At 33.6% G+C, this 24381-nt stretch overlaps 2 protein-coding genes across 2 annotated transcripts in view; one reads left to right on the top strand and one right to left on the bottom strand.

The window, feature by feature from the left end:
• The window catches only part of LOC142342805 (glyoxylate/hydroxypyruvate reductase A-like), a 60269-nt gene extending 45355 nt beyond the window's left edge, over window positions 1–14914 (bottom strand). Inside the window, exons 1-2 of the mRNA XM_075394384.1 lie at window positions 14131–14914; window positions 13633–13779 (exon numbers count right to left, since the gene is read on the bottom strand). Coding sequence (XP_075250499.1) covers window positions 13633–13779; window positions 14131–14430 — 447 coding nt within the window. The 5' untranslated portion in view covers window positions 14431–14914. The remainder of the gene's footprint in view (window positions 1–13632; window positions 13780–14130) is intronic.
• LOC142342808 (synaptojanin-2-binding protein-like) overlaps window positions 1–24381 on the top strand; it is a 277612-nt gene that overhangs the window by 222787 nt on the left and 30444 nt on the right. The window lies entirely within an intron of this gene.

Genomic DNA, 24381 nt, shown 5'->3' with positions numbered 1-24381 from the left:
AAAAAAATTGAAATCTTGTCATTGAAGTCATAGAACCAATAGTTAGAAGATAAAACCGCTAACCAGATTAATTTTGGTTGCAGTAGAAGAGAAGGGGGTCCTGTCATTACTAAGACTGACTAACAGTTCCCGATAATAAGTTTAAGATTAGTTAATGTTCAGAAATTTTTTTCGAAAAATTATTTTCAAAGTCTTAACAGCCATTAAAATCACTAGCTTTCAACGGAAGTCAATAAATACGCTCAAGCCAATGGGAGCTATCAATATTCGGATAACGTAAGATTTCAAAAGTAACCAACAAAACGAAAATATCCAAAAATCTAAAAAAAAATTGAAATCTTGTCATTGAAGTCATAGAACCAATAGTTAGAAGATAAAACCGCTAACCAGTTTAATTTTGGTTGCAGTAGAAGAGAAGGGGGTCCTGTCATTACTAAGACTGACTAACAGTTCCCGATAATAAGTTTAAGATTAGTTAATGTTCAGAAAATTTTTTCGAAAAATTGTTTTCAAAGTCTTAACAGCCATTAAAATCACTAGCTTTCAACGGAAGTCAATAAATACGCTCAAGTCAATGGGAGCTATCAATATTTGGATAATGTAAGATTTCAAAAGTAACCAACAATACGAAAATATCCAAAAATCTAAAAAAAATTGAAATCTTGTCATTGAAGTCATAGAACCAATAGTTAGAAGATAAAACCGCTAACCAGATTAATATTGGTTGCAGTAGAAGAGAAGGGGGTCCTGTCATTACTAAGACTGACTAACAGTTCCCGATAATAAGTTTAAGATTAGTTAATGTTCAGAAAATTTTTTCGAAAAATTATTTTCAAAGTCTTAACAGCCATTAAAATCACTAGCTTTCAACGGAAGTCAATAAATACGCTCAAGCCAATGGGAGCTATCAATATTCGGATATTGTAAGATTTCAAAAGTAACCAACAATACGAAAATATCCAAAAATCTAAAAAAAAATTTGAAATCTTGTCATTGAAGTCATAGAACCAATAGTTAGAAGATAAAACCGCTAACCAGATTAATTTTGGTTGCAGTAGAAGAGAAGGGGGTCCTGTCATTACTAAGACTGACTAACAGTTCCCGATAATAAGTTTAAGATAAGTTAATGTTCAGAAAACTTTTTCGAAAAATTATTTTCAAAGTCTTAACAGCCATTAAAATCACTAGCTTTCAACGGAAGTCAATAAATACGCTCAAGCCAATGGGAGCTATCAATATTCGGATAATGTAAGATTTCAAAAGTAACCAACAATACGAAAATATCCAAAAATCTAAAAAAAAAATTGAAATCTTGTCATTGAAGTCATAGAACCAATAGTTAGAAGATAAAACCGCTAACCAGATTAATTTTGGTTGCAGTAGAAGAGAAGGGGGTCCTGTCATTACTAAGACTGACTAACAGTTCCCGATAATAATTTTAAGATTAGTTAATGTTCAGAAAATTTTTTCGAAAAATTATTTTCAAAGTCTTAACAGCCATTAAAATCACTAGCTTTCAACGGAAGTCAATAAATACGCTCAAGCCAATGGGAGCTATCAATATTTGGATAATGTAAGATTTCAAAAGTAACCAACAATACGAAAATATCCAAAAATCCAAAAAAAAATTTGAAATCTTGTCATTGAAGTCATAGAACCAATAGTTAGAAGATAAAACCGCTAACCAGATTATTTTGGTTGCAGTAGAAGAGGAGGGGGTCCTGTCATTACTAAGACTGACTAACAGTTCCCGATAATAATTTTAAGATTAGTTAATGTTCAGAAAATTTTTTCGAAAAATTATTTTCAAAGTCTTAACAGCCATTAAAATCACTAGCTTTCAACGGAAGTCAATAAATACGCTCAAGCCAATGGGAGCTATCAATATTTGGATAATGTAAGATTTCAAAAGTAACCAACAATACGAAAATATCCAAAAATCCAAAAAAAATTTGAAATCTTGTCATTGAAATCATAGAACCAATAGTTAGAAGATAAAACCGCTAACCAGATTAATTTTGGTTGCAGTAGAAGAGGAGGGGGTCCTGTCATTACTAAGACTGACTAACAGTTCCCGATAATAATTTTAAGATTAGTTAATGTTCAGAAAATTTTTTCGAAAAATTATTTTCAAAGTCTTAACAGCCACTAAAATCACTAGCCTTCAACGGAAGTCAATAAATACGCCCGCGTATAACCCGATGTGAGGACAATCACGCGTGTTATTCATAGGTAATCAATAAGAAATCACAATAAGTCTTAGGACTATGAAAACAACAACAAAAACGAGCAAAAACTAAAAATTTAGTAGAAAAGTCCAAGAAAGTGTCGAAGACATTTAGGCCAAAAACGTTTCTCTGAAAACTTGATCTGTGATCCACTGGACGTCATCTCTAAGCCAATGGGAGCTATCAATATTTGGATAATGTGATAAGATTTCAGAAGTAACCAACAATACGAAAATATCGAAAAAATCTAAAAAAAAATTGAAATCTTGTCATTGAAGTCATAGAACCAATAGTTAGAAGATAAAACCCCTATCCATATTAATTTTGGTTGCAGCAGAAGAGAACGGGGTCCTGTCAATACTGAGACTGACTAACAGTTCACTATAATAAGTTTAAGATTAGTTAATATTCAGAAAACTTTTTCGGAAAATTAATTTCAAAGTCTTAACAGCCATTAAAATCACTAGCTTTCAACGGAAGTCAATAAATACGCTCAAGCCAATGGGAGCTATCAATATTTGGATAATGTGGTAAAATTTCAAAAGTAACCAACAATACGAAAATATCCAAAAATCTAAAAAAAAAATTGAAATCTTGTCATTGAAGTCATAAAACCAATAGTTAGAAGATAAAACCCCTATCCATATTAATTTTGGTTGCAGCAGAAGAGAACGGGGTCCTGTCACTACTGAGACTGACTAACAGTTCACGATAATAAGTTTAAGATTAGTTAAAGTTCAGAAAATTTTTTCAAAAAATTATTTTCAAAGCCTTGACAGCCATTAAAATCAATAGGTTTCAACGGAAGTCAATAAATACGCTCAAGCCAATGGGAGCTATCAATATTTGGATAATGTGGTAAGATTTCAAAAGTTATCAACAATACGAAAATGTCCAAAAATCTTTTAAAAAAATGAAATCTTGTCATTGAAGTCATAGAACCAATAGTTAGAAGATAAAACCGCTAACCATATTAATTTTGGTTGCAGTAGAAGAGAAGGGGGTCCTGTCATTACTGAGACTGACTAACAGTTCCCGATAATAAGTTTAAGATTAGTTAATGTTCAGAAAGTTTTTTTCGAAAAATTATTTTCAAAGTCTTAACAGCCAATAAAATCACTAGCTATCAACGGAAGTCAATAAATACGCTCAAGCCAATGGGAGCTATCAATATTTGGATAATGTGGTAAGATTTCAAAAGTAACCAACAATACGAAAATGTCCAAAAATAAAATAAAAAATTGAAATCTTGTCATTGAAGTCATAGAACCAATAGTTAGAAGATAAAATCTCTAACCAGATTAATTTTGGTTGCAGTAGAAGAGAAGGGGGTCCTGTCATTACTGAGACTGACTAACAGATCCCGATAATAAGTTTAAGATTAGTTAATGTTCAGAAATTTTTTTCGAAAAATTGTTTTCAAAGTCTTAACAGCAATTAAAATCACTAGCTTTCAACGAAAGTCAATAAATACGCTAAAGTATAAACCGATGTGAGGAAAATGACGCTTGTTATTCATAGGTAATCAATAAGACATCACAATAAGTCTGATGACTATTAAAACAACAAAAAACAAGCGAAAACCAAAAATTCAGTAGAAAAGTGCCAGAAAAAAATGTCAAGGCCATTTAGGCCAAAAACTTTTCTGCGAAAACTTCATCTGTGATCCACTGAACGTCAGTTCTTAGCCAATGAAAGCTATCAATATTTGGATAATGGGATAACATTTCAAAAGTAACCAACAATCCGAAAATATTCAAAAATAAAATAAAAAATTGAAATCTTGTCATTGAAGTCATAGAACCAATAGTTAGAAGATAAAAGCTCTAACCAGATTAATTTTGGTTGCAGTAGAAGAAAGGGGGGTCCTGCCACTACTGAGACTGACTAACATTTCACGATAAAAATTTAAGATTGGTTAATGTTCAAAAAATTTTTTCGAAAAATTATTTTCAAAGCCTTAACAGCCATTAAAATCACTAGCTTTCAACTACAGTCAATAAATACGCTCAAGTTTAAACCGATGTGAGGACAATGACGCTTGTTGTTCATAGGTAATTAATAAGACATCACAATAAGTCTTATGACTATGAAAACAACAACAAAAACAAGCAAAAACCAAAAACTCAGTAGAAAAGTGCGAGAAGAAATTGTCAAGGCCATTTAGGCCAAAAACTTTTTTGCGAACACTTCATCTGTGATCCACTGAATGTCAACTCTAAGCATTATTCGGATAATGTGATAACATTTCAAAAGTAACCAACAATACGAAAATATCCAAAAAAAAAATTGATATCTTGCCATTGAAGTCATAGAACCAATAGTTAGAAGATAAAACCGCTAACCAGATTAATTTTGGTTGCAGTAGAAGAGAAGGGGGTCCTGCCACTACTGAGACTGACTAACAGTTCACGATAAAAATTTAAGATTAATTAATGTTCAGAAAATTTTTTCAAAAAATTATTTTCAAAATCTTAACAGCCATAAAAATCACTAGCTTTCAACGGAAGTCAATAAATACGCTCAAGTTTAATCCGATATGAGGAGAACGACGCTTGTTATTCATAGGTAAATAATAAGACATCACAATAAGTCTTATGACTATGAAAACAACAACAAAAACAAGCAAAAACCAAAAACTCAGTAGAAAAGTGCGAGAAGAAATTGTCAAGGCCATTTAGGCCAAAAACTTTTCTGCGAAAACTTCATCTGTGATCCACTGAACGTCAACTCTAAGCAATATTCGGATAATGTGATAACATTTCAAAAGTAACCAACAATACGAAAATATACAAAAATAAAAAAAAATTGATATCTTGCCATTGAAGTCATAGAACCAATAGTTAGAAGATAAAACCGCTAACCAGATTAATTTTGGTTGCAGTAGAAGAGAAGGGGGTCCTGTCACTACTGAGACTGAATAACAGTTCACGATAAAAAGTTTAAGACTAGTTTATGTTCAGAAAGTTTTTTCGAAAAATTATTTTCAAAGTCTTAACAGCCATTAAAATCAGCTTTCAACGGAAGTCAATAAATATGCCCACGTATAACCCGATGTGAGGACAATCACGCGTGTTATTCATAGGTAATCAATAAGAAATCACAATAAGTCTTAGGACTATGAAAACAACAACAAAAACGAGCAAAAACTAAAAATTTAGTAGAAAAGTCCGAGAAGAAATTGTCGAAGACATTTAGGCCAAAAACGTTTCTCCGAAAACTTGATCTCTGATCCACTGAACGTCATTTTTAAGCCAATGGGAGCTATCAATATTTGGATAATGTGATAAGAGTTCAAAAGTAACCAACAATACGAAAGTATCCAAAAATCTAAAAAAAATTCTTGAAATCTTATTGAAGTCATAGAACCAATAGTTACAAGATAAAACCGCCAGCCAGATTAGTTTTGGTTGCAGTAGAAGAGAAGGGGTCCTGTCACTACTGAAACTGACTAACAGTGCACGATAATAAGTTTCAGATTAGTTAATGTTCAGAAATTTTTTCTAAAATTTTTTTTCAAAGTCTTAACAGCCATTAAAATCAATAGCTTTCAACGGAAGTCAATAAATAGAAAAGTGCGAGAAGAAAATGTCGAAGCCATTTAAGCCATATGCTTTTCTCTGAAAACTTAATCAGTGATCCACTGCGCGTATTTAATAAGCCAATGGGAGCTATCAATATTTGGATAATGTAATATGAGTTCAAAAGTAACCAATAATACGAAAATAACTATAAAATTTTTTTAAAAAATTTGAGATCTTGTGTCATTGAAGTCATTTATCCAATAGTTAGTAGATAAAACCGCTAACCAGATTAATTTTGGTTGCAGTAGAAGAGAAGGGGGTCCTGTCACTACTGAGACTGACTAACATTTCACGATAAAAAGTTTAAGACTAGTTTATGTTCAGAAAATTTTTTTGAAAAATTATTTTCAAAGTCTTAACAGCCTTTAAAATCACTAGCTTTCAACGGAAGTCAATAACTACGCCCACGTATAACCCGATGTGAGGACAATCACGCGTGTTATTCATAGGTAATCAATAAGAAATCACAATAAGTCTTAGGACTATTAAAACAACAACAAAAACGAGCAAAAACTAAAAATTTAGTAGAAAAGTCCGAGAAGAAAGTGTCGAAGACATTCAGGCCAAAAACGTTTCTCCGAAAACTTGATCTCTGATCCACTGAACGTCATTTCTAAGCCAATGGGAGCTATCAATAATTGGATAATGTGATAAGAGTTCAAAAGTAACCAACAATACGAAAATATCCAAAAATATAAAAAAAATTCTTGAAATCTTATTGAAGTCATAGAACCAATAGTTACAAGATAAAACCGCCAGCCAGATTAGTTTTGTTTGCAGTAGAAGAGAAGGGGTCCTGTCACTACTGAGACTGACTAACAGTTCACGATAAAAAGTTTAAGACTAGTTTATGTTCAGAAAATTTTTTCGAAAAATTATTTTCAAAGTCTTAACAGCCATTAAAATCACTAGCTTTCAACGGAAGTCAATAAATACGCCCACGTATAACCCGATGTGAGGACAATCACGCCTGTTATTCATAGGTAATCAATAAGAAATCACAATAAGTCTTAGGACTATGAAAACAACAACAAAAACGAGCAAAAACTAAAAATTTAGTAGAAAAGTCCGAGAAGAAAGTGTCGAAGACATTTAGGCCAAAAACGTTTCTCCGAAAACTTGATCTCTTATCCACTGAACGTCATTTTTAAGCCAATGGGAGCTATCAATATTTGGATAATGTGATAAGAGTTCAAAAGTAACCAACAATACGAAAATATCCAAAAATCTAAAAAAAAATTCTTGAAATCTTATTGAAGTCATAGAACCAATAGTTACAAGATAAAACCGCCAGCCAGATTAGTTTTGTTTGCAGTAGAAGAGAAGGGGTCCTGTCACTACTGAAACTGACTAACAGTGCACGATAATAAGTTTCAGATTAATTAATGTTCAGAAATTTTTTCTAAAATTTTTTTTCAAAGTCTTAACAGCCATTAAAATCAATAGCTTTCAACGGAAGTCAATAAATAGAAAAGTGCAAGAAGAAAATGTCGAAGCCATTTAAGCCATATGCTTTTCTCTGAAAACTTAATCAGTGATCCACTGCGCGTATTTTTTAAGCCAATGGGAGCTATCAATATTTGGATAATGTAATATGAGTTCAAAAGTAACCAATAATACGAAAATAACTATAAAAATTTTTTAAAAAATTTGAGATCTTGTGTCATTGAAGTCATATATCCAATAGTTAGAAGATAAAACCGCTAACCAGATTAATTTTGGTTGCAGTAGAAGAGAAGGGGGTCCTGTCACTACTGAGACTGACTAACAGTTCACGATAAAAAGTTTAAGACTAGTTTATGTTCAGAAAATTTTTTCGAAAAACTATTTTCAAAGTCTTAACAGCCATTAAAATCACTAGCTTTCAACGGAAGTCAATAAATACGCCCACGTATAACCCGATGTGAGGACAATCACGCGTGTTATTCATAGGTAATCAATAAGAAATCACAATAAGTCTTAGGACTATGAAAACAACAACAAAAACGAGCAAAAACTAAAAATTTAGTAGAAAAGTCCGAGAAGAAAGTGTCGAAGACATTTAGGCCAAAAACGTTTCTCCGAAAACTTGATCTCTTATCCACTGAACGTCATTTTTAAGCCAATGGGAGCTATCAATATTTGGATAATGTGATAAGAGTTCAAAAGTAACCAACAATACGAAAATATCCAAAAATCTAAAAAAAAATTTTTGAAATCTTATTGAAGTCATAGAACCAATAGTTACAAGATAAAACCGCCAGCCAGATTAGTTTTGGTTGCAGTAGAAGAGAAGGGGTCCTGTCACTACTGAAACTGACCAACAGTGCACGATAATAAGTTTCAGATTAGTTAATGTTCAGAAATTTTTTCTAAAATTTTGTTTCAAAGTCTTAACAGCCATTAAAATCACTAGCTTTCAACTACAGTCAATAAATACGCTCAAGTTTAAACCGATGTGAGGACAATGACGCTTGTTATTCATAGGTAATTAATAAGACATCACAATAAGTCTTATGACTATGAAAACAACAACAAAAACAAGCAAAAACCAAAAACTCAGTAGAAAAGTGCGAGAAGAAATTGTCAAGGCCATTAAGGCCAAAAACTTTTCTGCGAAAACTTCATCTGTGATCGACTGAACGTCAACTCTAAGCAATATTTGGATAATGTGATAACATTTCAAAAGTAACCAACAATACGAAAATATCCAAAAATAAAAAAAAATTGAAATCTTGTCATTGAAGTCATAGAACCAATAGTTAGGAGATAAAACCTCTAACCAGATTAATTTTGGTTGCAGTAGAAGAGAAGGGGGTCCTGTCACTACTGAGACTGACTAACATTTCACGATAAAAATTTAAGATTAGTTAATGTTCAAAAAATTTTTTCGAAAAATTATTTTCAAAGCCTTAACAGCCGTTAAAATCACTAGCTTTCAACTACAGTCAATAAATACGCTCAAGTTTAAACCGATGTGAGGACAATGACGCTTGTTATTCATAGGTAATTAATAAGACATCACAATAAGTCTTATGACTATGAAAACAACAACAAAAACAAGCAAAAACGAAAAACTCAGTAGAAAAGTGCGAGAAGAAATTGTCAAGGCCATTTAGGCCAAAAACTTTTCTGCGAAAACTTCATCTGTGATCCACTGAACGTCAACTCTAAGCAATATTCCGATAATGTGATAACATTTCAAAAGTAACCAACAATACGAAAATATCCAAAAATAAAAAAAATTGATATCTTGCCATTGAAGTCATAAAACCAATAGTTAGAAGATAAAACCGCTAACCAGATTAATTTTGGTTGCAGTAGAAGAGAAGGGGGTCCTGTCACTACTGAGACTGACTAACAGTTCACGATAAAAAGTTTAAGACTAGTTTATGTTCAGAAAATTTTTTCGAAAAATTATTTTCAAATTCTTAACAGCCATTAAAATCACTAGCTTTCAACGGAAGTCAATAAATACGCCCGCGTATAACCCGATGTGAGGACAATCACGCGTGTTATTCATAGGTAATCAATAAAAAATCACAATAAGTCTTAGGACTATGAAAACAACAACAAAAACGAGCAAAAACTAAAAATTTAGTAGAAAAGTCCGAGAAGAAAGTGTCGAAGACATTTAGGCCAAAAACGTTTCTCCGAAAACTTGATCTCTGATCCACTGAACGTCATTTTTAAGCCAATGGGAGCTATCAATATTTGGATAATGTGATAAGAGTTCAAAAGTAACCAACAACACGAAAATATCCAAAAATCTAAAAAAAAATTCTTGAAATCTTATTGAAGTCATAGAACCAATAGTTACAAGATAAAACCGCCAGCCAGATTAGTTTTGGTTGCAGTAGAAGAGAAGGGGTCCTGTCACTACTGAAACTGACCAACAGTGCACGATAATAAGTTTCAGATTAGTTAATGTTCAGAAATTTTTTCTAAAATTTTGTTTCAAAGTCTTAACAGCCATTAAAATTAATAGCTTTCAACGGAAGTCAATAAATAGAAAAGTGCGAGAAGAAAATGTCGAAGCCATTTAAGCCATATGCTTTCTCTGAAAACTTAATCAGTGATCCACTGCGCGTATTGTTTAAGCCAATGGGAGCTATCAATATTTGGATAATGTAATATGAGTTCAAAAGTAACCAATAATACGAAAATAACTATAAAAATTTTTCAAAAAATTTGAGATCTTGTGTCATTGAAGTCATATATCCAACAGTTAGAAGATAAAACCGCTAACCAGATTAATTTTGGTTGCAGTAGAAGAGAAGGGGGTCCTGTCACTACTGAGACTGACTAACAGTTCACGATAAAAAGTTTAAGACTAGTTTATGTTCAGAAAATTTTTTCGAAAAATTATTTTCAAAGTCTTAACAGCCATTAAAATCACTAGCTTTCAACGGAAGTCAATAAATACGCCCACGTATAACCCGATGTGAGGACAATCACGCCTGTTATTCATAGGTAATCAATAAGAAATCACAATAAGTCTTAGGACTATGAAAACAACAACAAAAACGAGCAAAAACTAAAAATTTAGTAGAAAAGTCCGAGAAGAAAGTGTCGAAGACATTTAGGCCAAAAACGTTTCTCCGAAAACTTGATCTCTGATCCACTGAACGTCATTTTTAAGCCAATGGGAGCTATCAATATTTGGATAATGTGATAAGAGTTCAAAAGTAACCAACAACACGAAAATATCCAAAAATCTAAAAAAAAATTCTTGAAATCTTATTGAAGTCATAGAACCAATAGTTACAAGATAAAACCGCCAGCCAGATTAGTTTTGGTTGCAGTAGAAGAGAAGGGGTCCTGTCACTACTGAAACTGACCAACAGTGCACGATAATAAGTTTCAGATTAGTTAATGTTCAGAAATTTTTTCTAAAATTTTGTTTCAAAGTCTTAACAGCCATTAAAATTAATAGCTTTCAACGGAAGTCAATAAATAGAAAAGTGCGAGAAGAAAATGTCGAAGCCATTTAAGCCATATGCTTTCTCTGAAAACTTAATCAGTGATCCACTGCGCGTATTGTTTAAGCCAATGGGAGCTATCAATATTTGGATAATGTAATATGAGTCCAAAAGTAACCAATAATACGAAAATAACTATAAAAATTTTTCAAAAAATTTGAGATCTTGTGTCATTAAAGTCATATATCCAACAGTTAGAAGATAAAACCGCTAACCAGATTAATTTTGGTTGCAGTAGAAGAGAAGGGGGTCCTGTCACTATTGAGACTGACTAACAGTTCACGATAAAAAGTTTAAGACTAGTTTATGTTCAGAAAATTTTTTCGAAAAATTATTTTCAAAGTCTTAACAGCCATTAAAATCACTAGCTTTCAACGGAAGTCAATAAATACGCCCACGTATAACCCGATGTGAGGACAATCACGCGTGTTATTCATAGGTAATCAATAAGAAATCACAATAAGTCTTAGGACTATGAAAACAACAACAAAAACGAGCAAAAACTAAAAATTTAGTAGAAAAGTCCGAGAAGAAAGTGTCGAAGACATTCAGGCCAAAAACGTTTCTCCGAAAACTTGATCTCTGATCCACTTAACGTCATTTTTAAGCCAATGGGAGCTATCAATATTTGGATAATGTGATAAGAGTTCAAAAGTAACCAACAATATGAAAATATCCAAAAATCTAAAAAAAAATTCTTGAAATCTTATTGAAGTCATAGAACCAATAGTTACAAGATAAAACCGCCAGCCAGATTAGTTTTGGTTGCAGTAGAAGAGAAGGGGTCCTGTCACTACTGAAACTGACTAACAGTGCACGATAATAAGTTACAGATTAGTTAATGTTCAGAAATTTTTTCTAAAATTTTTTTTCAAAGTCTTAACAGCCATTAAAATCAATAGCTTTCAACGGAAGTCAATAAATAGAAAAGTGCGAGAAGAAAATGTCGAAGCCATTTAAGCCATATACTTTTCTCTGAAAACTTAATCAGTGATCCACTGCGCGTATTTTTTAAGCCAATGGGAGCTATCAATATTTGGATAATGTAATATGAGTTCAAAAGTAACCAATAATACGAAAATAACTATAAAAATTTTTTAAAAAATTTGAGATCTTGTGTCATTGAAGTCATATATCCAATAGTTAGTAGATAAAACCGCTAACCAGATTAATTTTGGTTGCAGTAGGAAGGAAGAGGGTCCTGTTTTTGCTGAGACTGACTTACAGTTCACGAAAATAAGTTTATGATTGGTTAACGTTCAAAAAAATTTTTCGAAAATTTCTTAAAGTCTTAACAGGCAATAGCTGTCCACTTAAAGCACTAGATATGTTCACTTAATGCTCATTACGGAATATATTGCACCTTTAGTCAATGAGTTCATGCCATAGGACTCCAAAAAATTACGAAAACTCAGTGTCGATGCAAAAAACACATGAGCAATTCCTTGAAAACGATTTTTGTCCATTGGGCTTCATTTAACTGTAAATGAGGTTTGTCGTTAACGGAACCTCGATAGGAAAAGTGACTAGTCTCTAGGTGACTTCAAAAAACAAAAAAAAACTGAAAAGTTTTTTGAAAAAGAGCTCTAAAACAGAATTCGATTTTTTTATAGTGAACTTCCCTATGCGACCAGAACTAGTCTTTTTATCGCCTTCAGTCTATTAGGAACACACAATTGGTTCATTTTGTGGCATGAAATGTAAATTTGAAATACTATTTTATAGAAAATATCTTAATTTGAAGAAAAATTACACTAAAAGTGAACAAAATCATGCCAAATATCCCGTGTTCACTCAAAACTTCAATCCTCGATAACTCCTCGAAAAAAACGAGATTCAAAAAATCTTTTTAATTTCCAATGCTACGCTTGACTAGCTTTTTAATGATACCACTCACATTTCTCTGCGATGAATATTTCGATCGACCAATTTTTTTTAAAAAAAAAACCCATTTGAGTATATAGTTCCTCCCCCAAGTGGGTCGGAACAAAAAAAAGAATTACCATCGGGTCACACGCTTTTGTTCACATGAAATGTTAGACTCGTTACATTTCTCAGCATATCAACTACTTTTAAACTGTTATTCGGGGGGGGGGGGGGGACTGTTAAGGAGGTCTGACGAAGAGGACCGTGCATTGCAATCTCCCAAAATTTACTGACGTACATGACTTGTTCATCTGTTAATTTGGATTTATGTGTTTTTATTTGAGATTTATTTGACAAATGATTTAATGATACCTGCGTTATTAGACACTTTTTGTCATGTACGTCTGAAAATTAAGTTCACTAGACTATTGCTTTTGGAACTCGTTATTCGTGGTTAAAATCGGTTGTTGCGATCCATAAAACATAAACCGATTAATATTGGACAAAGTCCTCTCGAACGACAGACGGGCATTTTAATTCAGGTGCTGTAGCCCTGGAAAAACTGTGTTCCAAAAAATCCATTAAGTAGGAATCCGACCTGAGTGCTGACCAGCATTAAACACTCGGCTATCGGGCGCTTGTAATCGGTTTTGTTTCAGCAATAGACTTGTTTCTGAATAAGAGCAATTCAGGTCAAGCAAAAATGAAAAAGTTAAGCGTTAGAAAGTCACTCATTAAGTGAATTCGAAAGAATGTTCTAGAAAATTACAAAAAACGGTCACGCAAAAATTTTGCATAAAGACACATTTACCATAATTGCTTCAAACTTCGTTGGCCAGCAATTAATAATTAACTCGATGCGTCGAAAAGCAGTAGTTTAATATATAATTGCACAAAAATGCAAAGCCATCGATATGATGCTCCGTTCTACGCATTAAACAAGGTTGAGTTCTAAGTTACACTGGATATTATGATTGCCTGTTTTATACTGACTTTCCATAGATGCTGCTTTTGCAACTCCTGGTAGTGGGCGACACCGTGCTGCATCGAGCATACGTGTGCCAAGCAGTAGATTGCCATGGATTTGGCGTAGCTCGTTCGAGTGATCAGAGGTCGCTGTTCCGCTGAGGTCAAAAATTCCTGTTCAAGATAAACTCAAATGTACTAATTAGTCTTAAACAAGATCGAAATAATAAGTTGCATAATTTAGTTTAACCAATGAGTGTTTGTACTGATCATTCAGTGTGATTAGTTTAATTCTGAGAAAAAAGTATGTCAGTTTTTCGTAACGTCGAATTGATGTTAGCCTAACTTTGCATAGTCCTCTGCAAACAGCTACATTTGTTCCGCGTTCACTGTTTAGCATATCGTGCTCTTCGTTATGCTGCGATTACATCATTTTTCCGGTCAGCGCATGCGATTACATCATTCTTACGGTTAGGTTCATCGCGTCAAAGGACAAAACTTCAATTAACAACTCTTCCAACTTACCTTGAATAGTTGATTTTCCATTAACAAGTTTACGCCCGCAGTAGTACAGTGTATCCAGCTAATTTGACTTTGATCAAGATAAGGCACGAATAGAGGGGCCTGAAAGTGGTCAACAATTAAAACTTCACATTTTTTCAGAGGATGATCATCCGGTAAAACTTCTCCAACAGGCTCGTTCTTCAAATTTAAGAAGATGACGTCCCACTCATGACCAAGTTCGTTTCTTAAATGCACCTGTGCCTCCTCGTGGTCAAAAAAGATGCTTGAACATAAGATCTGTTTCGAGTTGGCAGCCTCCATTCTCAATTTCGCCAGATAACCTCAGCAGCACTTAACTCAGAGTATATTTATTTAAAGCTCAATTGATATTACAGCCTTTAGTCGGTCAAAAACAAACAAATTGCTATATTAGTCATGGCTGAATTAGAGTCATATTTGTTAACGCATGCTTATTCATGTTTTAACGCGAGCACTATCCCTCCGGTTAATACAAAACCAGTTGATAACAACTCGACTGGAAAACAAAATCTGGAATAAAATTATAAATTGAGCTCGTATATGGACCCAGAAAGGAATAAACAGCAAACCATAACAATTATGATATGATATAACTACATCAACAATTTACATTAAGTTTAAATACACAACACAGATTTTTTGTTAGGCTCAATCAAAGTTCACCTCTCAAGAGATTGAGAGTTCAAAATCCCGTTTCTGCATTTTTGAGTACAAACGAACACCTATCCTCAACTCGCATAAAATTTCGTTTTGCTTCCATCTTATACGTAGATTCCCACCCACAGCATCAAGAACAACAGACCAACTCCCGTAAACAGTGATGCGACAGTTGCAATCGTGAGCTCCTTTTTGATCACTCTAGTGTATTTATTGGTGGTAACTTCGTAGACAAAGAACCAGATGGTGAAGAACAACCCAATGCTCATCAGAAGAAGCGTCAAATGAGGAAAGATATTAGGATTGACTGGAGCGGTGAATCTTGACATTGAGTGGACGTCCATACTGAACTCTGAAAGTGAAAAGTTGAGAAACGCGTATCAATCTCACGAAGCATATTAAAGGCTGATAATTTTCACTCCATCGACTCCGGTAATAGAATTAAATTTTGGGCAAGAAACTAAAGCAGGTTTAGCAAACATTTTTACAATACTGCTAGTGATTTTGGCTATGTGTGAATTTGTAAAACACAAAGCTAACTTGCAGGATATTCTACAGTTAAAAGGACAAACATCATCGAATCTTCTCTTCTTACAACTTGAACGTCAAATTGACAGGGTTCTCGCCAAACCCTTGTCCTCGCGCCCTATATTCTTTGCTATTATTATTATATGTATCTATTATTATTACATGTATCGGTGAGCTTAAACACGTATAAATGGGGGGGGGGGGTTGAAAGTGGGTGGCGGCTATACAGAAAAGATCCGAACCTATTTCTTAGAATTAAAGATTTTTTGGTACTCTAGGATTCACGTACTAAATTTTTCGGTTTCTGAGGAACTACCTCAGCAACAGATTAAAGTTTTAATTGATGACACGTTATCATTAACTCAATCAGTCAAAAGTCGCAACCAGTTAATCACAAAATTTAGTTTCCAGCCAATTTTAAAATTTGTTACCTGCAACCGTCCAGAAATAGATACCTAAATTAATTCTGGTTTTTGGCAACAAACTTCATTAACTTAAAGAGTTCCAAATGTCTCAATGCGCTGGTTTGCAGATATGCCCAAGTGGCAAAGTGAATTAAACACATTTTTGCGCTTCAAGGTAAACATTTGCATAAAGTTTTATCGTTATGTAATGCAGTTATGTAATTTGAATGAAATGGGCCACTTTTGAAAGTGCACTTATACCTAACGGAAAGGCCAACTTAGAAAATTTAAAAAAATGGAGAGCTAGATAAGGCCAACAAATTTGTGAAATTAGTTAATTAGAAAATTTAAATAATTTTTGATCATTTAATTCGATTGTATATCAATTGAAACTTAACCTGGCGATAAATACAACATCGAAAACGTTTTTATATAAATTTTATTTGACATGTGACTTCAAAAGTCTATTGTAGAGCAACTTTGTGCATCAACCATCATCCATCAACGTTTGCGACTTATGTCAAGACCTGCCACTACATTAAATCATAAGAGCAAATAAAAAGTTGCCTCAAGACAGGAAAATTCTCGAATGAACTCGGAATTCTCAAAAAAATTCAGAGTGAACAAGAATCTTTCAAATATATTATCAAAATTTTTTAGTCCAATTTCGTTAATTTTGGTCATTTACTTTTCGAAAACGTTTTTATAAAAGTTCTAAGTGTTCTAATAAATAAGTAAATTCTAAGTGTTCTATTCACTTCCGAGGAGGGGGAGTTTGGTGCTACGATTGCGGTACATAAGTTCAAATATTAAATGCAGCGGCCTGTCAATTAAAAACGATTACCATTCAAACTTTATTTGCAAACACTGCATTGAACATGCAAAAATTGTCCCTCAAGAAACAGCTAAACATGGCCCGACACCCTCAATCGAGACCGGAACCATGCAACTTTTGGAAGGTTTTCTAGGAGGAACAAAGAGAAACTAAGGAAAATTTACAATGAAATAGTTCACTGGAAACCAATACTCACTGGAAACTAATTACCATTAGCAAAAATAAAGTAGGCTTCAAAGTTGCAGATGCTATGAACATCATCCTCACTAAGACGCTTGAAGATGGGCCTCAGACTGAATGCGCTATGATTTGCGCAATGATAATGCCGCATTTACTTCTCGCAAGATCCAGAAGTGAAAACGATGCTTTATTAACAAAAACTTTGACTACGATTTAATTTGTGGATCAGATGCAAATTCGACGACCGGTTTGTTGAGGCCAAGGCACTTCAGGAGTGTTTAAGGAAATTAAATAGAAAACTAGAAGTGGATGAATTTAAAGCCTTTGACTAACAAATGGAGTCTGGTAAGATATCGAATGCTTTACGATGTCTTTCAGACGATGCAAAGGGTGGTGTGCTATTAACATCTGTTAAAATGATTATCAAAGGAAAAACTGCATCGTACTCAATCTTCTACAGGAAAAGCACCCATGTAGTGAGGACAGTGATCTAAAATTTGTAGTAAGCGATCTGAAAAATTGGGATTTTCCTTTCCATCCTTCTATTTTTAAAAAAATTAATGGCTCTGAGTTGAAACGCACCGCAATGAAAACAAAGGGCAGCCATGGCCAATCTCTTCTTGCTGCCGGCAAATGGAGACAACTTTTGACATCATTCAAATCCTCCTCAATCGATCTCTGTAAAACAGTGTCCAGACTTGCAGTCAGAATTGCCATCGAAGAACTAAATTTCTTGAACTCATATAACGCTTGTTGTCCTATTGCACTTGATAAATGCCCTGGCGTTCGACCAATTGGCATTGGCGAGGTCTTAAGACGCATTTTAGGTAGGAGTATAGTGAAGTGCGTAAAAAGAGATCTACAATTAATTGGGGGAAACGTACAGATGTGGCTTGGACAAAAAAATGGCATCGAACATGCTATCCATGATCTCCGGTAACGCTTATTTGAAGATCGTACTGAAGGGATCCTTCTGATTGATGCCAGGAAAGCGTATAATATCTTCAATAAAAATATGTCCCAAAAAACATCAGAAAACTTCGTCCCTCAATTCATACAGCAATCAAAAACAATTATAAGACTCTGTGATACCCAAGGATATCATCTTTTAATATTTATTTGATGTAAACATTTTATTTGATGTAGTACAACTGATATTGAATTGCAAAACTTGAGGAATGAACTGAAGTGCTTATAAGCAAATCTAAAAGGTGTGATCAGACATGTCTGATCACGAAGCGGGAAACCAAGAATGGAAGTATTGAAATGATAACAAGACAAGAATTGAACAAAGTATGAACTGAATGATGAAGGGCAATTAAATTGAACTAATTTAGAAGCATTGTATTAAAATGTACTACGTCCAATAAAAGCAAAAGATGATTTTTTTGTTATTTATTTGTTGTAGTACATTTTAATCCAATGCTTCTAATTTAGTTCACTTTAATTGCCCTTCATCATTCAGTTCATACTTTGTTCAATTCTTGTCTTGATATCATTTCAATACTTCCATTCTTGGTTTCCCGCTTCGTGATCAGACATGTCTGATCACACTTTTTAGATTTGCTTATAAGCACTTCAGTTCATTCCTCAAGTTTTGCAATTCAATATCAGTTGTACAACATCAAATAAAATGTTTACATCAAATAAACAACAAAAGATGATATCCTTGGGTATCACAGAGTCTAATAATTGTTTCTGATTGCTGTACGAATTGAGGGACAAAGTTTTCTGATGTTTTTAGAGCCATATCTTTATTGAAGATTTCATACGCTTTCCTGGCATCAATCAGAAGGATCCCTTCAGTACGATCTTCAAATAAGCGTTACCGGAGATCATGGATAGCATGTTCGATGCCATTTTTTGTCCAAGCCACATCTGTACGTTTCCCCCAATTAATTGTAGATCTCTTTTTACGCACTTCACTATACTCCTACCTAAAATTTGTCTTAAGACCTCGCCAATGCCAACTGGTCGAACGCCAGGGCATTTATCTAGTGCAATACGACGACAAGCGTTATATGAGTTCAAGAAATTTAGTTCTTCGATGGCAATTCCGATGGCAAGTTTGGACACTGTTTCACAGAGATCGATTGAGGAGGATTTGAATGATGTCAAAAGTTGTCTTCATTCGCCGGCAGCAAGATGAGATTGGCCATGGCTGCCCTTTGTTTTCATTGCGGCGCGTTTCAACTCAGAGCCAATTTTTTTTAAAAAAGAAGGATGGAACGGAAAATCCCAATTTTTCAGATCGGTTACTACAAATTTAAGATCACTGTCCTCACTACATGGGTGCTTTTCCTGTAGAAGATTGAGTACGGTGCAGTTTTTCCTTTGATAATCAGTTTAGCAGATGTTGATAGCGCACCAACCTTTGCATCGTCTGAAAGACATCGTAAAGCATTCGATATCTTACCAGACTCCATTTGTTAGTCAAAGGCTTTAAATTCATTCACTTCTAGTTTTCTATTTAATTTCCTTAAGCGCTCCTGCAGTGCCTTGGCCTCAACAGACCGGTCGTCGAATTTGCATCTGATCCACAGATCAATCCTTCTAGTCAATGTTTTTGTTATTAAAGCATCATTTTCACTTCTAGATCTTGCGAGAAGTAAAAGCGGCATTATCATTGCGCAAATCATAGCGGATTCAGTCTGAGGCCCATTTTTCAAGCGTCTTAGTGAGGATGATGTTCAAAGCATCTGAAATTTTGAAGCCTACTTTATTTTTGCTAGGTTGGAGCAATTGCACACTACCAATTTTCTGGAAAAAAACATAGAAATGATAAGACTCCCTTTTCAGAAAGTGGATATATAATTCAAATTTAAACCTTTTATCTATAGCAATTCAAAAACTTATGTTTCGTCAATTAAAAATAAACAATTTTGTGATGCGCATGTTCTGATCTTCACTACTCTATGTGAACTTAGTTATATTGATTTTAAAAAATGAATATTAATTTTGTCCTCATTTCATATATATATATATATATATATATATATATATATGAATATATTTTTATATATATGTATATATATATATATATATATATATATATATATATATACATATATATATATATATATATATATATATATATATATATATACCTCGTAAGTTACCCGATTTGTTGTTTGTCAATTTTCAAACCACTCAGCTTTTTGTACATTGATCGGTTTCACTTTTAATCTGTTTTATTTTTTAAGTCAGAGGAATTTTGTTTTTCATCTGCTTAGTTTAAATCTTGTCTGTACCTTTGTTCTTTTTTAATTAGTTTTTTGAAATAAATGACAATTTTTCTTCTTTCAAATCTTAAAACATTGGAGCGGCTATTTTTATTTCCAGTACATTGCGGCTGTTACTCTTATCACACTCGTGACATACAGGAGCTATAAAAAATTGTTTCATGATGAAATCTACTGAGGGGAATGTTTCCCGTTCGTGAGAATTATTTCCCGTGCGATATTTTCCTCCAAGCTACAGTTCCCTTGCGCATTATTACACTTGTGTATATAATTCTCAATGTAATTTAACATCATGTGACAGGTGGAATCCAGACACCCGATCTGCGCCTCTTTTACAACTAGCATATCTTAATATGCAGAGTAGACCAAAATCAGCAAAAAAGCAGACAAGACCCTATCTCTATTTATGCGGGCCAACATGCAACCTTTTTAGGGTTTCTCTCATTCTTCCTTTCTACGGTTTGTTTTAACGAGTGCAAAGAGATAATACTCTTTCTCAGCTCCAAAACTTGAACATATAAACTTAAATCATTGAGTGGGACCAAAACCAACTGGTAATTTGTTTGTCTGATATCCAAATGATGAAATGTGGCAGAAAGTTTGGATATTTAACGCTCAAATTTTTACAGACGCTGTGTTTAATTGAAACACTAGTAGAAGATTTAAAGAACGACAACAAAGGTGGAGCCATATTTTTGAAATCGCTAATAATTTAGCTCAATTTTGCGCAATTTTTCACTATTTGCACAAATCAACAGCTTGTTCACTATTTTGCCTTTATTTCTACAGTCTTCCGAACATGTGCAGTTGTGCAGATTTTGGAATATATTCTTTTATACGCTAATTATTTCTCCGAACAAAATAAAAACAATTTTTGACTGTTCACTTGCCGAGACGAGGATGATCTGCTGTTTCAGAGAGCAGAAAAGATTATTGAAGATATCAGAGAGACTTTTGGAAATAACTGATAACTACTTGAATTGAAACAAGCTAAAAATGGGTGCAGCGAATTAGATTAATCTATAATTTACAAGCATGTCGGATCCCAAAACAATCTGTAATTGATTTCAAAACGAGAACATATATAACCTGACCCAAGGCGCCGTTATCTTGATATAGAAATTGATGACAGTTGTCCTTTAAAAATTACTTTAATTCCGTTTGAAGTAGAATGGCGAACACAATCCATTCGCTTGAGTTACTTCTGAGAACTGCTATGCTTTTGAGTTACTTCTCCTCAAAAAATTTTAAATTGGACAAACCCGTATTGATATGGTCATAATTTTATTATATAAAAATCAGATAAATTCTGATAAGAACTTACTGAAAAAAACTAACTTCGACAAAAAATCGTGATATTTTGTTTGAAAGATTCTTGTTCACTCTGGTTTTAGAAATCGCAAATGATTTTAATTGAAATTCGCGCAATTTTGCACTATTTTCAAAGACCAAACCAACAGTTATTTCACTTTTTTGCATTTTTTTCTAGCGTATTCCGAACTTGGAAACACGTTTTTAGGAGGCTTGATCGTTTATCAAGGTTTTCTAAAGTATCATCAGCCTGGCAAACTTCCCAATTATTTATCGGTTTTAATGAAACGGAACACTATGCTTACTACGATGGAATTTTTATTCTATAACTGAAAACTGAAACTGAAAACTGAAAACTTATCTGTTTTTATTTTCCTGCTTCGTTAGAGATGTTAAATGGTACTGAAACCAATAATAACAAATCAAAAATGTAGGATAGACCAAAATCAGCAAAAAAGCACCCAAGACACTATCATTGTTTATGGGGGCTAACTTGCAACCTGTATAGGGTTCCTTTCATTCTTCGTTTATACAGTTAGTTCCAACGAGTGTAAAAAGATATTCCTCTTTTTCTGAGTTCCGAAGCATGAAATCTTAAGATTTTCATTGACGGCGCTCATGATCATTGATTTCTCCGAACAAAATAAAAGCCACTTTGTCTTTGCTTACATGCTGAGACGAGAATGATCTTCTATTTTCAGACAGCAGAAAAGATTATTGAAGGTATTGGAAGAATTTTGGAATTAACTAATAATTATTGGACTTGAAACCAGCTGAAAATAGGTGTTAAAAACTAATCTTTACTTTACAAGTATTTGAGACCCCCCCCCCCAAAAAAATTATTCATTTCAAAAAGAGCATTTATAAAATATGACCCAAGGCGCCAATATCTTGATATATAATTTGACGACAATTGTCCTTTAAAAATTACATTGTTTCGGTTTTATGTAGAATGACGAGCAAAATTCAATCATTGCATCTTGGGGTTGGCATCCGTTTGGAGATTAGAAATTTATAAATTCAATGGTGCATTCAGGTGTCATTCAGTTGAGTTTTTCTGCAGACATTATCTGCTCAAAGCATATAGTGCATAAAACTTCAAATAACTGCGAGGAAAAGCTGTAATAGGAAGCATGACAGGGAATTTGATCTTCTTTTGAAAGATCAGATATTTGCACAAACCAACAGCTGTTTGCCTTTAGTTTTAATGTCTTCCGCAACTGTTAACTTGTTTTCATGAGGCTTGATCGTTAATCATGGTGTTCCAAAGTGTACAGTTTTGGGAATTTAACCGTTCTTTTATACGCTAATGATTTCTACGACCAAATTAAAAGCAAATTTGTTTTTGTTCACTTGCTGAGACGAGCCTAATCTGCTAATTTCAGACATCAGAAAGAATTGTTGAAGAAATCAGAAGACTTCTGGAAATAACTGATAACTACTTGAATTGAAACAGCTGAAAATAGGTGTGAAAAAATGATTATACTATAGTTTACAAACTTGTCAGGTCCCAAAAAGAGTTATTGACTTAACAACGAGAACTTATACAACCTGACTCAAGGCGCAATTATTTTGATATACAAATTGATGACCATTGTCTCTTGAAAACTACATTGTTTCGGTTTTAAGTAGAATGACGAGCACAATTCAATCCTTACATCTTGGGAGTTGGCATCCGTTTGGAGATTAGAAATTCATAAGTTCAATGGTACATTCACGTGTCATTCAGTGGAATTTTCCTGCAGAAATTTTTTGCCCGAAGTATGTAGCGCATGAAACGTCAAATAACTGCAAGGAAATGTTGTAACAGGAATTATAACAGGGAATTTGATCTTCTTTTGAAAAATCGGGTGTTGCAAGCTGGACTGCTTATTTCAAAAGTCACCTACAAAATTAGAGAGAAACAAAAGCGAAAGCAAAGAACAAAACAGCTCATATATACTATATACTCTCTGATACTGTAAACAGTGAAGAAAAGGAAAAGGTTGCTCTCACGAGTTTAGTATTTTGGAGCTACCAGCTTTAATGAGTGCTACAAGTTCTTCGATCAAATTTTAAAAATTGTGCGAACAGCCTCAGTGTGATCAATGCATTTAATTTAGAAACAATAGCTCATGGTGATTTGTAGTTCATAGCATGTTATTGCTAAACTCTACTGCTATGCTTTGAGTTACGCCTCAGAAAAAGACTAAATTTTACAAAATCCCATATTGATATGTTCACATATCTGTTATCGAAAATTATATAAATTCAGATAAGAGCGTACTCAAAAATAATCTAAATTGGACAAAGAAAAATTGATATTTTGTTTAAAAGATTCTTGCTCACTCTGATTTATATCGAAAATTTTGAGTTCATTCGAGAATTTTTCTGTCTTGGAGGCAAATTTTTAATTGCTTTCATAATTTAATGTAGTGCCAGCTCTTGGCTTAATTCACAGACGTTGATGGATGATATTTGATACTCAAATTTGCTCTCTAGGAGACTTTTTAGGTGAGAAGTAAAGATATTGTCAAAAAAATTTTACAAAGACTTTTTCGAAGTTTGATTTTCCGGGAATTTCAGATTCCAGCGGAAGAAACCTGTATTCTTTATATTCGAATATTGCAAATGGTTTAATGAACACTGAAGTCCTGCTATCCAAGATCGAATTTTTAGAGCAAAAGTTCTTTGCAATTGTTGAAGCTTTTGTTACGTTAGGTTTTTATTGAGTCAACATGTGGCACGAGAATTCTGCGCATTTGCTGGATTGATTTATTCATTTTTCTTGTAGTAAAATTTTTAGATAGAATTTAGATAATTCGTTTAATTAGGATTTATTGAGCGCTTACTGCAGTCTTCGGACTGCATTTTTTTTGGCCGCAAATTTTTACGGCTTTATCCCCGCCGCCTCCGATGCGAAACGCGATTTTTGCATGTGTTTATGTAGAGAGTAAGAACGCGTTATCTGTGTTCGATGTAAATCTAAATGTCTTCGTGGATCTTGCCTTGGAATTGCTCAGACAACAAATTGCATTGGAATGATACTTTGATCTCGTTGGAACTGTCTGCCAAATTTTACAACAGAGTTATTGGC

The sequence above is a fragment of the Convolutriloba macropyga genome, chromosome 7, assembly GCF_964194025.1.
Source record: "Convolutriloba macropyga chromosome 7, txConMacr16.3, whole genome shotgun sequence".
NCBI lineage: Eukaryota > Metazoa > Xenacoelomorpha > Acoela > Convolutidae > Convolutriloba > Convolutriloba macropyga.
This window is presented reverse-complemented; position numbering and strand designations above follow the sequence as displayed.